This window comes from Mustelus asterias, chromosome 2 (assembly GCF_964213995.1).
Source record: "Mustelus asterias chromosome 2, sMusAst1.hap1.1, whole genome shotgun sequence".
Lineage (NCBI taxonomy): Eukaryota > Metazoa > Chordata > Chondrichthyes > Carcharhiniformes > Triakidae > Mustelus > Mustelus asterias.
Genome location: NC_135802.1, coordinates 144,852,660 through 144,869,799, shown reverse-complemented (window position 1 = coordinate 144,869,799; position 17,140 = coordinate 144,852,660). Strand labels below are relative to the sequence as shown.

Sequence of the window (17,140 nt, the reverse complement as noted above, 5' to 3'; positions counted from 1 at the left end):
AGGTTTTAATAGAAGTGGCTAATGCTTTGTTTTAAATTTACAAAATTCACTAAATTCAGGGAAAATTAGATTGGAAAATCTTGAATGTAAATCCTTTATTCAAAAAAGGAGGGAGACAGAAACAGGAAACGTTAAGCCAGTTAGCTTAACATCTGTCATAAGGAAAATGCTGGAAGCTATTATTTAAGATGTCATAGCAGGGCACTTAGAAAAATTCAAGGCAATTAGGCAGAGTCAATAAGGTTTTGTGAAAGGGAAATCATATTTAACCAATTTATTGGAGTACTTTGAGGAAGTAACATGTACAGTAAAGTAAAGTTTATTTATTAGTCACCAGTAAGGCTCACATTGACACTGCAATGAAGTTACTGTGAAATTCCCCTAGTTGCCACAGTCCGGCGCCTGTTCGCGTCAATGCACCTAACCAGCATGTCTTTCAGATTGTGGGAGGAAACCGGAGCACCCGGAGGAAACCCATGCAGATACGGGGAGAACATGCAAACTCCACACAGATAGTGACCCAAACCAGGAACTGAACCCGGGTCCCTGGCGCTGTGAAGCAGCAGTGCTAGCCACTGTGTATCGTGCCGCCCATAACATGTGCAGTGGATAAAGGGGAACTAGAGGATGTACTGTACTTAGATTTCCAGCAGACATTTGATAAGGTGCCGCATCAAAGGTTATTGCGGAAGGTAAAAGCGTATGATGTAGGGGGTAACATATTGGCATGAATAGAAGATTCTGGTTGGCAAGATCTAATAAGTGGTGTGCCACAGGGATCAGTGCCAAGGCTTGTTTTTCACAACTTATTTAATATGACTTGGATGATGGGACCAAAGATATAGTTCCTATATTTAATGAAGACACAGAGATACATTGGAAAGCAAGTTGTGAAGAAAACATAAGGAAGTTACAAGGGGCTATAGATAGGCTAAGTGAGGGAGCAAAGATCTGACGAATGAAGTATAATGTGGGAAAATTTGAAATTGCCCGTTTTGGAAGGAAGAATAAATTATCATATAATCTAAACAGTGAGAGGTTGCAAATGCAAAAGGATCTGGGGATCCTGATGCATGAATCGCAAAAGCTTAGAGTGTAGGTACAGCAAGTAATTAGGAAAGCTAATAGAATGTTATAACTTATTGTGAGGGGAATTGAATACAAAAGTAGGGAAGTTATGTTTCAGTTACATTGGGCACTAATGAGACCACATCTGGAGTGCTGTGTATAATATTGGTCTCCTTATTTAAGGAAGGATATAAATGCGTTAGAAGCAGTTTCGAGAATGTTTACTAGACGAATACCAGGAATGGACAGATTGCCTTATGAGGAAAGGATGGTGAGGCTAAGCTTGTATCAGCTGAGGTGACTTGATTGAAACATATATGATCCTGAGAGGTCTTGACAGGATGAATATAGAGAAGATGTTTCACCTTATTGGAGAATCTAAAACTAGGTGTCGTGGTTTAAAAATATTGGGGTCACTAATTTAAAACAGAGATGAAGAGAATTTTTCCTTTCAGAGGGTCGTGAGTTTTTTGAACTGTCTTCCTCAGAAGATAGTGGAAGCAGAGACTTTGAATATTTTTAAGGCAGATGTAGATGAATTCTTGATCAGTTTAGGGGTGAAGTGTTATTATGGGTAGGTGGGGAATGTGAAGTTGAAGTTGCAAGCAGATCAGCCGTGATCTTTTTGAATGGTGGAGCAGGCTCGGGGGGACGTGTGGCCTACTCCTCCTAATCCATAGATCATAGAAGGTCATATCATCCTTACACTGCAGAAGAGACCATTCGGCCCATCTAGTCTGCACAGACTCACCAACAGAGCATCTTATCCAGGTCCTATCCCGATAACCCCACGTATTAACCCCACGTATTTGCCCCACTAATTGCCCTCACCTACACATCTTGGGACTCTCAGGAGCAATTTAGCATGGCCAAATCACCTAACCTACTTCTCTTTGGAGTGTGGGAGGAAACTGGAGCACCGGGAGGAATCCCACGCAAACAGGGAGAACATGTAAACTTCACACAGTCAGCCAAAGAATTGAATCCAGTCCCCGTTGTTGTGAGGCAGCAGTGCTAACCAATGTGTCACCGTGCCGTATCTACATGTGTGTGTATGTAAGTAACATAGCTTGAGGCTATAAAGGGAAAAGGTTTGCATAACCTGGGGCTCGGCAGGAATGTGGGGAAAAGTATAATTGTGACCTGGTGATTTTGATTCAAGCAGTCTTTTTATGCCTTTACCCCCATTAAAAAGGCCAGTCGCATTCATTAGCCACTTAAGGGTCTCAGTAGGCCTAAGGCTAGTGGGTGCCCTACCCACCCCCTGTATTATGGTAACCTGACCGGTAAAGCCATGGGCTCCCATCCATCAAATTGTGCATGCCCGCCCACCCCTTGGTGAAAACATGTCCAGTGCAGGGGCCGTAAATCCATCCCTCAGTTTCCATTGGCTTCATTGGAGGGTAAAACCAGGCTGGGGAGGGAAGTAGTCATCTGATCCATGCCTGCTAAATTGGAATAACAACTTTCTTTTCATCAGCAGTAAATCATCACATTTGGAACTACTATTTCTTCTGGAGATTGTTAGTGAAGTGGGCTGTCAGTGGTGGTGGAAAAACAAACAGATGATATTCATACTGTTAAAAATGAAAATGCCTGGCTGACTCTAGGTTGACCTCCGAGGAACTAATGGGTCCCAAAGGGCGGAGATGTATTCCTTTTGGACAAGTATTTGTTGATATATTAGCAGTTGACAGCCCCTTTTGAAAAGCTCTGCCAACAGATCATGCTATCTGTCATGCTAATGTGAAAACTTACTGTCTCATCCTGTAACATTTAAATTTCTGCTATGTAGCCAGTGGTGGGAAAATGACAGCGGCTCTGAGTAAACTGCTTTTTTCACTGCTCCCTTCGATACTATTAGGGCACTAGCCGCATGTTACAAGCCACATTATGAAACCAACAGGCCCCAGGTCGAAAACGTAACTACAGTTTATACCGATATTTCAATAGCGTAAATGATGGAAAATCTATGCAATAACAACAACTTGCATTGATATAGCCCCTTTGTCATGGTAAAACTTCTTGAGGCACTTCCCGGGTGCATAATGAGGCAGAACTTGAGTCACATAAGGAGGTAACTGGGCAGGTGAGCAATAACTGGGTCAGAGGTTGTACATTTTTTAAGGAGCATCTTAAAGGAGGAGAGTGAGACGTGGAGAGGTTTCGGGAGTGAACTCCAGGTCTCAGAGCCAAAATACAAGGCTGAGAGCCAGTGTAGGTCAGCAAGCGCAGGGTTGATGGGTGAATGGAACTTGGTGTGAGTTGAAGTACGGACAGTATTTCTGTTACTTCCTTAACAGTAGAATATGCCTGTCTAGGTATGGATCAATGCTTTAACATCTCCTTTCACTGCTGGTGAAACATTCTGGAAATGGCAAAAGTGCGTAAGAGGGCAGAAGAAAGGTTCCTGAGCAAGTTCTGCTTCTATCTGTCAAGGAGGAGGTGGAGACAGGGCAACTCGGGCCTCATTAATTGATGTCTGTTAGAACAAAAGACTAGATTGCAGACACCAATGTACGCTTGCACGGTGGCACAGTGGTCAGCACTGCTGCCTCACAGCGCCAGGGACCCAGGTTTGATTCCCGGCTTGGGTCTCTGTCTGTGTGGAGTCTGCACGCTCTCCCTGTATCTGTGTGGATTTCTTCCAGGTCCTCTGGTTTCCTCCCACAGATCAAAAGACTGCAGGTTAGGTGCATTGGCCAAGCTAAATTCTCCCCCAGTGTACCTGAACAGGCGCTGCAGTGTGGCGACGAAAGGATTTTCACAGTAACTTCATTACAGTGTAACTTGTGACACTGATAAATAAATGTTTTCTCTTTGAGATGAAGAAAGGGGAGGAATAGTTGACCAATACACTTGATACAATGCACCTTTATCGTTGTTTGATTAAATTTCTGGAACTGCCTACTCAACAGAAACCACAGGATGGAGCAGTTCGAGAGAGACCCACTATCCCTATTCTGAAGGGGGTCAGGGGTGGATAATGAGTGCTAGTTTTAACAGCAATGTCCATTTCCTAAGATTAAGTTTCTTATTCATAAACTCTTGGTGAACCAATTGCAATAAAAGTTGTTCTTGTTATGTTTTGAATGTTTTATTCCAACTCTTGGCTAACACTTCAGCTGCAGAGGTTGGATTTTCTGAAGCTTTTCCACCCAGGCCATTCAAATCAGAAGAGCAGTAAGGCAGATATTCAAACAGAAGATACAAAAGTATTTATGCTGGGAGTACAAAGCAATTTGAGTGATCATCTAATTGGTATCAGTATTACAAGTTCTATCCAAATCGAGCAACAAGAAACTTAGCTGAAGAATTAGATTATGGAACAGGGAATGAATGTACCTGACCATTAGGCCATAAATATAGGAGCAGAATTAGGCCATTTGCCCATAAAGTCTGCTCCACCATTCGATCATGGCTGATACGTTTCTCAACCCCATTCACCCACCTTTTCCCCATAACCTTTGATCTCCTCACCAATGAAGAACCTAGCTATCGCTGTCTTAAATACACTCAATGACCTGACCTCCACAGCCTTCTGTGGCAACGCATTCCACAGATTCACCACCCTCTGGCTGAAGAAATTCCTCCTCACCTTGGTTCTAAAGGGTTGTCCCTTTATTCTGAGGCTGTGCCCTCAGATCCTAGTCTCTCCTACTAATGTAAACATCTGACTGTAAAACTCTGCCCGGCAAAACTTTGTGACAAGAAGTGGATAACTTCAAGGAAGGAGAATCACTCAATCTATAAAAAGCTCCTTTGTAAATGGTATGGTGCTTCCCTCCCTCTAGCCCATCAGGCCAAAGTTCTCCTACAATTCCATACTGCATAGGCGTCTTTTTCTGGATGCTAACTATCTCCTGTCTTGCTCTCTTTAGGCTTATGACCCATGACCTTTTGTTCCTGAAATTCCATATTTGAGTTGCTCCCATCAAGATTCCAGCCCTGCCATAATTTGAAATGACACTTATGAAGTCTCCATAACTGATTGTGATAGACCATCCCTTCCCACCTATCTCTACCTGTCTTTGACACAATTGACCACACAATCCTGTTCCAATGCTCTGCTTCATCGTCCAGCTGGAACTGCCCTCGGTTCCATTCTTCGAGAATCACCTGCTGGATAATCACCTGCAATGCCTTTCTTTCCCACTCTTGCACCCTTACCTGTGGAGGGCCAGAAGAATCTACCCTTGGCCCCCTCCTAATTCTTATCAACATGTTGCCTATCATCTGAAAACGTAGCATTGGTTTCCACATGTATGTAGCACTACCGCATCACCACCTTTCCCCTGCACTGTTGCTATATGGTCAGACAGCTAATCAGACATCCAGTACTGGGTGAGCAGAAATTTCCTCCAACTAAAATATTGGGAGAACTGAATCTCATTGTCTTAGGTGCCCTCCACAAACTCCGTTTCTTAGACGCTGCCTCCATCATTCTCCCTGGTAGCTGCTTCATAGCACAATTGTGCTATGACCTCTGCCATCACTTTACTGATTGAGAGTAGGTTAATAGTTTGGCTATTGGCCAGGTTGCATTTTAATTGATCCACGATTCTATCCTGCATCTTCAGCTGCCCAAGGCCCTCAGCACTGGAATTCTTTCCCTGATCCTCTCTGCCTCTCTTCTTGTGCCTCACGGTGTTAGGAATCCGGGTTCGATTCCTGGTTTGGGTCACTGTCTGTGCGCAGTCTGCACGTTCTCCCCGTGTCTGCGTGGGTTTCCTCCCACAGTCTGAAAGACGTGCTGGTTTAGGTGCATTGGCCATGCTAAATTCTCCCTCAGTGTACCCGAACAGGCACTGGAGTGTGGTGACTAGTGGATTTTCACAGTAACTTCATTGCAGTGTTAATGTAAGCCTACTTGTGACACTGATAAGTAAACTTTAAAACTTTAAACTTTCTCCTTTAAGACCTACCCTTTTGACCAAGCTTTTCATCATCTGCCCTAATATCTCTTTCAAAGGTTCGGTGTCAATTTTTTATTTGATAATGCCGTTGTGAAGCACTTAGGGATACTTTGTCATATTGGAGGTATCATGAATACAAGTTGCTGTTGTGGTATTGTCCTCCAGCAGTTGAGTTATTTTTAACATTATTTCTTTGTGTTTCAGGGTGCGTCAGGATTGTATGGCTACCAGGGGTCCAAAGGCAGCCAAGGACTCCAAGGGAAAAAGGTTTGTGAAACAATCTCTTATATTCGCTGGAATTTTACCGCCCTGCCCGCCATGGGATCTGAAGCGGGCGAGGGGCAGAACGTGGAAAGGTCCATTGACCTCAGGATGAACGAGGCCACAAAATCCCACCCATTGTCTTTCTTCTGTCTATAGTTACATAGAACAAAGAAAATTACAGCACAGGAACAGGCCCTTTGGCCCTCCAAGCCTGCACCGACCATTCTGCCTGACTGAACTAAAACTCCCTACTTTTCCGGGGACCATATCCCTCTATTCCCATCCTATTCATGTATTTGTCAAGACATCCCTGAAAAGTCACTATCGGCTCTGCTTCCATTACCTCCCCCAGCAGCGAGTTCCAGGCACCTACCACCCTCTGTGTAAAAATACTTGCCTCGTACATCTCCTTTAAACCTTGCCCTTCGCACCTTAAACCTATGTCCCCTAGTAATTGACTCTTCCACCCCAGGAAAAAGCTTCTGACTATCCACTCTGTCCATGCCCCTCATAATCTTGAAGACTTCTATCAGATCGCCCCCTCAACCTCCGTCGTTCCAGTGAGAACAAACCAAGTTTCTCAAACCTCTCCGCATAGCTAATGCCCTCCCATTTCAGGCAACATCCTGGTAAATCTTTTCTGCACATCTTAAAAAAAATAATTTCTGAATAGGTCAAGCGAAACACTTGGAAAAGCCAATTGCCCTGAAGCAGAACTCAAGCCTTTCATCGTCTGACACTGAACCAAAATTATGGCAAAGTTTGACTGGGAGTGCTGCCTGAATTTACAAAGTCATTAGTACATCTGATTCAAAGTTGAATTCATTTCAACTCTGGATCAATATAATGGAAATCCCGTTGTTTCTACAGCCCCTCTATTGTTATAAGCATGTTAAAAACCAAAGTTGGAACTTTTCATGCTTTAATATAAAAGCATTTTGGAGCAAAGTTCGAGAACATGTATCCATGACATATACAGAACTATTACATATTTTATTGGCACATTGACCTCACTTTTTGAACCACAATTTATGTTCAACATTTCATTCCAGAGCAACTCAAATAGTCCACTTCTGTGTTCCAAAGAAGAGTCATATTGGACTCTCCACAGATGCTGTCAAACTTGTTTATCCAGCACTTTCTGTTTAAATTTTAAGATTTACAGCATCTGCAGTGTTTTGCTTTTATTTTATGGTCCACTTGTAAAAATTTATGAGGGGGAGCTCCTGCTGTTGCTTATGGAATGGCACCATAAACAAATGAGAGATTTCCTCTGGTTAGTTTTGGCTCTGTCAGTGTCACTCTCTCCTCTGAGTCAGAAATTCAAGTCCTACTCAGGCACCTGAGTACATAATTAATACTGAGGGGAGTCAGAAGTGAAACCGAGACTCTGTCTGCCTGGTCAGATGGATGATAATGGGACTCTTTGAAAGAGATCAGGGAGTTCGCCCAGCATTCCTCTGTCTGGAGATATTAACAGCAAAAACTAACCGATCATCTCATTGCTATTCCTGATATCTTGCTGATTTTGGCTGCCATTATTACATACAAAACAACATATTTCTGCACAGCTGAATTGTTGTGAAACACTTTGATTTGATTCTACGAGACATAAAATGCTTTAGGGAAGCAAGTGATTTGTTTAGTTTCTGATGTTACTGTAAACTTGTTCAACAAAATGCAGGAAGTGCCAGTTACTGGAAGTGCCGGCGAGTAATCTCAATGCTAGTTTACGGTAACAAAGAAAAGTCACCGCCACAAATTATACCAATCTCACTAATTTGGAGCTTTGACAAAAGGTCGTCTGGACTCAAAACGTCAGCTCTTTTCTCTCCTTACAGATGCTGCCAGACCTGCTGAGATTTTCCAGCGTTTTCTCTTTTGACCACTAATTTTTCCTTTTTCTCAAAATCACTCTATTTAATTGTCGAGACTTGAACACATAATCTGGGCAGCCATTTTAAGTGCAATACTCAAGGAGTGCAGGGTGAGATGTTAAAACAAAACCCCACCTGCCCGCTGAGTAGAAGTAAAGGATCTCATGGCATTATTTGAAGATGTGGAAATGCCGGCGTTGGACTGGGGTAAACACAGTAAGAAATCTCACAACACCAGGTTAAAGTCCAACAGGTTTATTTGTAGCAAACGCCACTAGCTTTCGGAACTAGCTGTTCCTTCGTCAGGTAGGTGGGAGTTCTGATCACAAACAGGGCATACAAAGACACAAACTCAATTTACATGAATAATGATTGGAATGTGAGTCTTTACAGCTAATGAAGTCTTAAAGGTACAGACAATGTGAGTGGAGAGCGCATTAAGCGCATTAAGGTTAAAGAGATGTGTATTGTTTCCAGACAGGAAAGTTAGTGAGATTTTGCAAGTCCAGGCAAGCCATGGGGTTTCCAGATAGTGTGACATGAACCCAAGATCCCGGTTGAGGCCGTCCTCATGTGTGTGGAACTTGGCTATCAGTCTCTGCTCAGCGACTCTGCGCTGTCGTGTGTCGTGAAGGCCGCCTTGGAGAACGCTTACCTGAAGATCAGAGGCCGAATGCCCGTGACCGCTGAAGTGTTCCCCAACAGGAAGAGAACAGTCTTGCTTGGTGATTGTCGAGTGGTGTTCATTCATCCGTTGTCGTAGTGTCTCCATGGTCTCCCCAATGTACCATGTCTCGGGACATCCTTTCCTGCAGCGTATCAGGTAGACAACGTTGGCCGAGTTGCAAGAGTATGTACCGTGTACCTGGTGGATGGTATTCTCACGTGAGATGATGGCATCCGTGTCGATGATCCGGCACGTCTTGCAGAGATTGCTGTGGCAGGGTTGTGTGGTGCCGTGGTCACTGTTCTCCTGAAGGCTGGGTAGTTTGCTGCGGACAATGATCTGTTTGAGGTTGTGCGGTTGTTTGAAGGCAAGAAGTGGGGGTGTGGGGATGGCCTTGGCGAGATGTTCGTCTTCATCAATGACATGTTGAAGGCTCCGGAGAAGATGTCGTAGCCTCTCCACTTTCCTGTCTGGAGACAATACACATCTCTTTAACCTGTGCTTAATGCGCTCTCCACTCACATTGTCTGTACCTTGAAGACTTGATTAGCTGTAAAGACTCACATTCCAATCATTATTCATGTAAATTGAGTTTGTGTCTTTGTATGCCCTGTTGTGATCAGAACTCCCACCCACCTGACGAAGGAACAGCCAGTTCCGAAAGCTAGTGGCGTTTGTACAAATAAACCTGTTGACTTTAACTTGGTGTTGTGAGATTTCTTACATTATTTGAAGAGCCAGAGATGTTCTGAACAATATTTATCCCTCATCCAACATCACTAAATGAGTTTATCTGATCATTCACAAGGAGGCGATGGCCTAGTGGTATTATCACTAGACTATTAATCCAGAAACTCAGCTAGTGTTCTGGGGACCTGGGTTCGAATCCCGCCATGGCAGATGGTGGAATTTGAATTCAATAAAAAAAATTCTTGGATTAAGGAATTAATGATCATGAAACCATTGTTGATTGTCGGAAAAACCCATCTGGTTCACTAATGTCCTGTTGGGAAGGAAATCTGCCGTCCTTACCTGGTCTGGCCTACATGTGATTCCAGAGCCACAGCAATGTGGTTGACTCTCAACTGCCCTCTGAAATAGCCTAGCAAGCTACACAGTTCACCACCTTCTCAAGGGTAACAAAGGATGGGCAATAAATGCTGATGTGGAGATGCCGGCGTTGGACTGGGGTAAACACAGTAAGAAGTTTAACAACACCAGGTTAAAGTCCAACAGGTTTATTTGGTAGCAAAAGCCACACAAGCTTTCGAGGCTCTGAGCCCCTTCTTCAGGAAGAAGGGGCTCAGAGCCTCGAAAGCTTGTGTGGCTTTTGCTACCAAATAAACCTGTTGGACTTTAACCTGGTGTTGTTAAACTTCTTACAATAAATGCTGGCCAGCCAGCGACATTCATGTCTTATGAATGAATAATTTTTTTTTAGCATATTGTTATTTGTGGGGAATTGCCGTCCACAAGTTGGCTGTTGTGTTTCCTACTTTATAACAGTGACTGCAGTTCAAAAGTACTTCATTAATTGAACACATTGTGGGCAGCAAAGGAGTCTGGGAAGGGTTTTTTAAGCGCGTGAAGTATAAAAGGTAGGCTGCAGTATACAGCAGGCAGCGTCGGGAGCGGGCAGTGGAGTGTGTGGGAAGCAGAGTGTGAGCTATAAGACTTTGGCTCACAGGGCTTAGGCTGAAAGGGCGAGCAGGGGTGAGTTGAATTCATTTTTGCACTTTCTACCTGGTACTGGCAAGGTATCTAGAGGGGATGGGTGTGCAGGCAGTGCAATGTTCCTCTTGCACTATGTTTGAGGTGAGGGACGACGACAGTGTCCCTACTGATTACACCTGTGGGAAGTGCACCCATCTGCAGCTCCTCCAAAACCGTGTTAGGGAACTGGAGCTGGAGTTGGATGAACTTAGGATCATCAGGGACGCAGAGATGGCCATAGACACAAGCTTTAGGAATACAGTTACTCCGAGGATTGAAAACAGATGGGTGACGGTGAGAGGGGCTGGGAGGAAGCAGTCCGTGCAGGGATCCCCGGTGGTCGTTCCCCTTAGCAACAAGTATTCCGCTTTGGATACGGTTGAGGGGGATGACATACCAGTGGGGAGCCGCAGTGAGAGGATCTCCAGCACTGTGTCCGTCTCTGTGGCTCGGGAGGGTAAGGGGGAGAGCGGGAGGGCGATAGTTATTGGGGACTCGTTAGTTAGAGGGATAGATAGGAGGTTCTGTGGCAGCAAAAGAGACTCACGGATGGTATGTTGCCTACCGGATGCCAAGGTCCGTGATGTCTCAGACCGTGTTTTCCAGATTCTGAAGGGGGAGGGGAAACAGTCACAAGTCGTGGTGCACATTGGTACCAATGACATAGGTAAGAGAAGGGACGGGGATTTAAAGCAGGAATTTCTGGAGCTGGGCTGGAAGCTGAGAGCCAAGACGAAACATGTGGTCATCTCTGGTACGTTGCCGGTACCACGTGATAGCGAGTTGAGGAACAGGGAGAGAGTGCAGTTAAATATGTGGTTGCAGGGATGGTGTAGGAGGGAGGGTTTCAGATACGTGGATAATTGGAACACGTTCTGGGGAAGGTGGGACCTGTACAAACAGGACGGGGTGCACCTGAACCAGAGGGGCACCAATATCCTCGGAGGGAAATTTGTTACGGCTCTTCAGGGGGGTTTAAACTAATTTGTCAGGGGAGTGGGAAAGGGAGTTGTAGTCCAGAAGTCAGTGAGGGTGGTGAGGTATTGGGGAAGGTATCAGGGTCAAGGGTGGGTACTGGTAGACAGGAAGGTGGGTTGAAGTGTGTCTACTTCAATGCAAGGAGCATCCGGAACAAGGTAGATAAACTTGGGGCGTGGATTGGTACTTGGGACTACGATGTTGTGGCCATTACGGAGACGTGGGTAGAACAAGGACAGGAATGGTTGTTGGACGTTCCGGGGTATAGATGTTTCACTAAGTGTAGGGAAGCTGGTAAAAGAGGTGGAGGAGTGGCATTGTTAATCAAGGATAGTTTAACGGCTGCGGAAAGGCACTTCGTGGGGGATCTGCACACTGAGGTAATATGGGCTGAAGTTAGAAATAGGAAAGGAGCGGTCACGTTGCTAGGAGTTTACTATAGGCCCCCAAATAGTAATAGAGATGTGGAGGAAGAAATTGCTAAGCAGATTATGGATATGTGTGGGGGTCACAGGGTAGTTGTCATGGGGGACTTTAACTTTCCAAATATTGATTGGAACCTTTGTAGGTCAAATAGTTTGGATGGGGCAGTTTTTGTGCAGTGTGTGCGGGAGGGTTTCCTGACACAATATGTGGATGGGCCGACTAGAGGTGAGGCCACATTGGATTTGGTACTGGGAAATGAACCGGGCCAAGTGTTAGATTTGGTTGTGGGAGAGCAATTTGGAGATAGTGACCACAATTCGGTGTCTTTTGTTATTGCAATGGAGAGGGATAGGGCCGTACGGCAGGGCAAGGTTTACAATTGGGGGAGGGGTAATTATGAGGCGATTAGGCAAGAATTAGGGGGCATAAGTTGGGAACAGAAACTGTCAGAGAAAGGAACTAATGAAAAGTGGAACTTTTTCAAGGAACAAATACTGGATGTCCTTGATAGGTATGTTCCTGTCAGGCAGGGAGGAAATGGCCGAGTGAGGGAACCATGGTTCACAAAAGAGGTGGAATGTCTTGTGAAAAGGAAGAGGGAAGCTTATGTAGGGATGAGGAAACAAGGTTCAGATGGCTCGATTGAGGGTTACAAGTTAGCAAGGAATGAGCTGAAAAAGGGGCTTAGGAGAGCTAGGAGGGGACATGAGAAGTCCTTGGCGGGTCGGATCAAGGAAAACCCCAAGGCTTTTTACTCTTATGTGAGGAATAAAAGAATGACCAGGGTGAGGTTAGGGCCGGTCAAGGACAGTAGTGGGAACTTGTGTATGGAGTCAGTAGAGATAGGCGAGGTGATGAATGAATACTTTTCTTCAGTGTTCACCAAGGAGAGGGGCCATGTTTTTGAGGAAGAGAAGGTGTTACAGGCTAATAGGCTGGAGGAAATAGATGTTCGGAGGGAGGATATCTTGGCAGTTTTGAATAAACTGAAGGTCGATAAGTCCCCTGGGCCTGATGAAATGTATCCTAGGATTCTGTGGGAGGCAAGGGATGAGATTGCAGAGCCTTTGGCGTTGATCTTTGGGTCCTCGCTGTCCACGGGGATGGTGCCAGAGGACTGGAGAATGGCGAATGTTGTTCCTCTGTTTAAGAAAGGGAATAGAAATGACCCTGGTAATTATAGACCGGTTAGTCTTACTTCGGTGGTTGGTAAATTGATGGAAAGGGTCCTTGGGGATGGGATTTACGACCATTTAGAAAGATGCGGATTAATCCGAGATAGCACGGATTCGTGAAGGGCAAGTCGTGCCTCACAAATTTGATAGAATTTTTTGAGGAGGTAACTAAGTGTGTTGATGAAGGTAGGGCAGTTGATGTCATATACATGGATTTTAGTAAGGCGTTTGATAAGGTCCCCCATGGTCGGCTTATGATGAAAGTGAGGAGGTGTGGGATAGAGGGAAAGTTGGCCGATTGGATAGGTAACTGGCTGTCTGACCGAAGACAGAGGGTGGTGGTCGATGGAAAATTTTCGGATTGGAGGCAGGTTGCTAGCGGTGTGCCGCAGGGATCAGTGCTTGGTCCTCTGCTCTTTGTGATTTTTATTAATGACTTAGAGGAGGGGGCTGAAGGGTGGATCAGTAAATTTGCTGATGACACCAAGATTGGTGGAGTAGTGGATGAGGTGGAGGGCTGTTGTAGGCTGCAAAGAGACATAGATAGGATGCAAAGCTGGGCTGAAAAATGGCAAATGGAGTTTAACCCTGATAAATGTGAGGTGATTCATTTTGGTAGGACAAATTTAAATGTGGATTACAGGGTCAAAGGTAGGGTTCTGAAGACTGTGGAGGAACAGAGAGATCTTGGGGTCCATATCCACAGATCTCTAAAGGTTGCCAGTCAAGTGGATAGAGCTGTGAAGAAGGCCTATAGTGTGTTAGCTTTTATTAACAGGGGGTTGGAGTTTAAGAGCCGTGGGGTTATGCTGCAACTGTACAGGACCTTGGTGAGACCACATTTGGAATATTGCGTGCAGTTCTGGTCACCTCACTATAAGAAGGATGTGGAAGCGCTGGAAAGAGTGCAGAGGAGATTTACCAGGATGCTGCCTGGTTTGGAGGGTAGGTCATATGAGGAAAGGTTGAGGGAGCTAGGGCTGTTCTCTCTGGAGCGGAGGAGGCTGAGGGGAGACTTAATAGAGGTGTATAAAATGATGAAGGGGATAGATAGAGTGAACGTTCAAAGACTATTTCCTCGGGTGGATGGAGCTATTACAAGGGGGCATAACTATAGGGTTCGTGGTGGGAGATACAGGACGGATATCAGAGGTAGGTTCTTTACGCAGAGAGTGGTTGGGGTGTGGAATGGACTGCCTGCAGTGATAGTGGAGTCAGACACTTTAGGAACATTTAAGCGGTTATTGGATAGGCACATGGAGCACACCAGGATGATAGGGAGTGGGATAGCTTGATCTTGGTTTCAGATAAAGCTCGGCACAACATCGTGGGCCGAAGGGCCTGTTCTGTGCTGTACTGTTCTATGTTCTATGTACATTGAGGTCTTGAAAAATGCTATATAAATGCCTGTCTTCCTATCATTGTAAGTGGAACTTCAATTAATCTAACGATGTTCAAGAATATAAATTATTTGCTGCACATACAGCACTAAATGATAATAGCAAGTAAAAAGTATGTTGATTAAAGTTCTGTTGTTTACCATGTTATAACTCACTTCAAAATTATCTGAAGGGTGAAACTGGAGACCCTGGTGGGAAAGGAGAACCGGGAACAGTTGGAGTTCGTGGACCACAGGTAAGTCTGGTTCCTCCTCAGCAATGTTAGCTTTGCATGTATACTGGGGTTTAATGTTGATAAAATGATGTTCTGCAAAGACAGAACTGGTTGAACAAGGGTCAAAGTAACAGATGGAGATGCCCTGCGATTTTGGAGCCTCTACGAATGTACCAAGGAAAGCAAGTGATCTGTCTTGATTGTGGGTTTAACCTGGTGTGTATGGTTTGAGTTTGGGACATTGTTAACCTGTGCCAGGTGGAGAGTCGCAGTTGTGGATTGTGGACGGTTTGCACGTTACCCTGAGTTTCTGAAGGAGGGCAGCTGCTGAATGAGGTTGATGAAAGATTAATGGTCATGATCTTACCGATGTCTGTGCCATGCTCCCACTGCAGCGAAGTCAGAGAATTTGGCATCTAGCCAAATCTCTGTTCACTGCAGAGGGATGGGAAAATCCTGCTGGCGTGAACGGCCGTATCATCCCAGCCTTAGTGTTGTCTCAGCAGATTCAACGTTGCCACTGCTAGCGATAGCCGCTGCTGGGATTGGCTGGAAGAAGAGGATGCCGCAATGTAAATGCACCCTTAAAATAAAGTAATTGAGGTATAGGATGTTACTGGGGTCAGTAACGAGGGGGAGGGAGTGGTCTCTGATTGCAGGTGATGTCAATTCCATGAGGGTGCCACTGCTGTCAGGGTTCTCTCCATGATGCCAAAGACTGGCCATAACTGAAGCCTCCTGTCCCTTGAAGCCTGCTGGGAAGCTGCCATTTTGACCTTGTGGTCCTGCCACCTGGTGAAGGTACCCCCTGCTGGTGGTAAAATGCCACTGGAAACAGCTAAAGTCTCTGAACTGGCATCTTAAGTGGCTCAATTGTGTTCCACCAGACAGTCATCTGCCAACTTTCCTGTGGCAAAGTGGTGGAAGGCATCGAGCATGCCACCTGACTGTTTCCAGCACTGTTTTGCCAGACTTCCTGGGCGGAATTCTCCGGCCGCGCTAGTCTAAAAGCCGGATATTCCTGCCCGACTGTCAATGGGGTTTCACATTGTCCGCACCCCGCCCACTAAAATTGCAATGGCGGGCGGGATGGGAGAATTCTGGCCCCTATTTCCGAGTTCATCCCCCAAAAGCTCTGTAACATTCCAGCCCTTTGTTCCTGCCGATAGCTTTTATGGATCTTAGATATATTAGAGGCAAATTTGATATTGTATGTTAATGTAACTCAACTGAAATCAAAAAGGTGCAAAGGTGATTCACTACCCTCCATTTTAGATTACTGTACAAAACCAAAATTACCATCAGTAAGTGTGTGCACCTCATTAAATTCTTCAGAATTGGCAAACTCACTTAGAGAACAGGCAAGGCAGAGGATGAGAATGATGGGGGTATGGTTACTTGTGTGCCAGTTATGAGTGTGTATGTGCGTCTATCTGTGTGCTGAGTCGAGAAGGTTGTGCTCCCAGTGCTAAGTCATATTTGACTGGAAGGGGGGATCTAATGGAGCTTGACACATCCGATCACAATGGTCCTGATTTTGCCATCCTGTAAGATGAGGACTTCTGAACCTGACTTGCAATCTAAAGATCGTGCACTTTGGTGCTTTCCGTATAGAATGAACTAACTTTGCAAACTGTGGATTCTCTGCAATGCGCATAACCAAAACATTGTACAAATCAATGTGTTTGTTTCATTAATCTCTTGCGACTGGTGCACCAAGGGGTTTAAAGATGTGTATTCTATTTCACATTACACAGGGTTTGGATGGAAGTGAAGGTCCAGGAATGCCAGGGTCAAAAGGACAAAAGGTGAAGACACAAATTTAATAATTGCATGTTTTCATCTTTTTAGTATTTTCACAGTAATCGCGAGGTTTATTTTTGTTTCCAGTGCAGAGATTGGAGTAAAAATCAGAAATTTAAGCACATGCCTATGCATATTCTTAAAACCTGTATCTTTAAACAAACCATTGGTTACCTATTCTCATATCTCCCAATGTGACTTGTTGTCAAATTCTATCTAATTCCCCTCCTATGAAGTGCCGTGTGACACTTTACTGTTAAAGGTGCTATAGAAATGCACGTTGCTACCATTCTGTCCAATTAATTTAACAGCTGCTTGTATGCCCTGGTTTGACACAAAGAGAACCATTCTCACATACAATTTCTTTTAATCAAAAAAACATTAGGCTGGTTATGTGCCAGTAGAACTGAGAGGAATTTTCCTGTTCTGTCTGCCACGGGAATCGTAGCGGGTGTTGGGTGGGGGGGGGGGGGGAACGAAACATGCAAAAATCCGTTGATCTTGGGCGGGATTTTCCAGTTTTGGGGTGAGTGTGGCTGAAAAATCCCACCCATCAACTCTATTGATCCAGCAGTGAATGTTGCTGAGTTTAAAAAATAATAATTTTGTCTCTTTTTAATGTGTTTTTATGTAACTTGC

The 17,140-nt window shown here is 44.8% G+C and overlaps 1 protein-coding gene across 1 annotated transcript in view; it reads left to right on the top strand.

Moving 5' to 3' along the window:
* The window catches only part of LOC144481149 (collagen alpha-6(VI) chain-like), a 148,721-nt gene that overhangs the window by 102,847 nt on the left and 28,734 nt on the right, over positions 1 to 17,140 (top strand). Inside the window, exons 27-28 of the mRNA XM_078200727.1 lie at positions 6,189 to 6,251; positions 14,657 to 14,719. Of these exons, the coding sequence (XP_078056853.1) occupies positions 6,189 to 6,251; positions 14,657 to 14,719 (126 nt within the window). The remainder of the gene's footprint in view (positions 1 to 6,188; positions 6,252 to 14,656; positions 14,720 to 17,140) is intronic.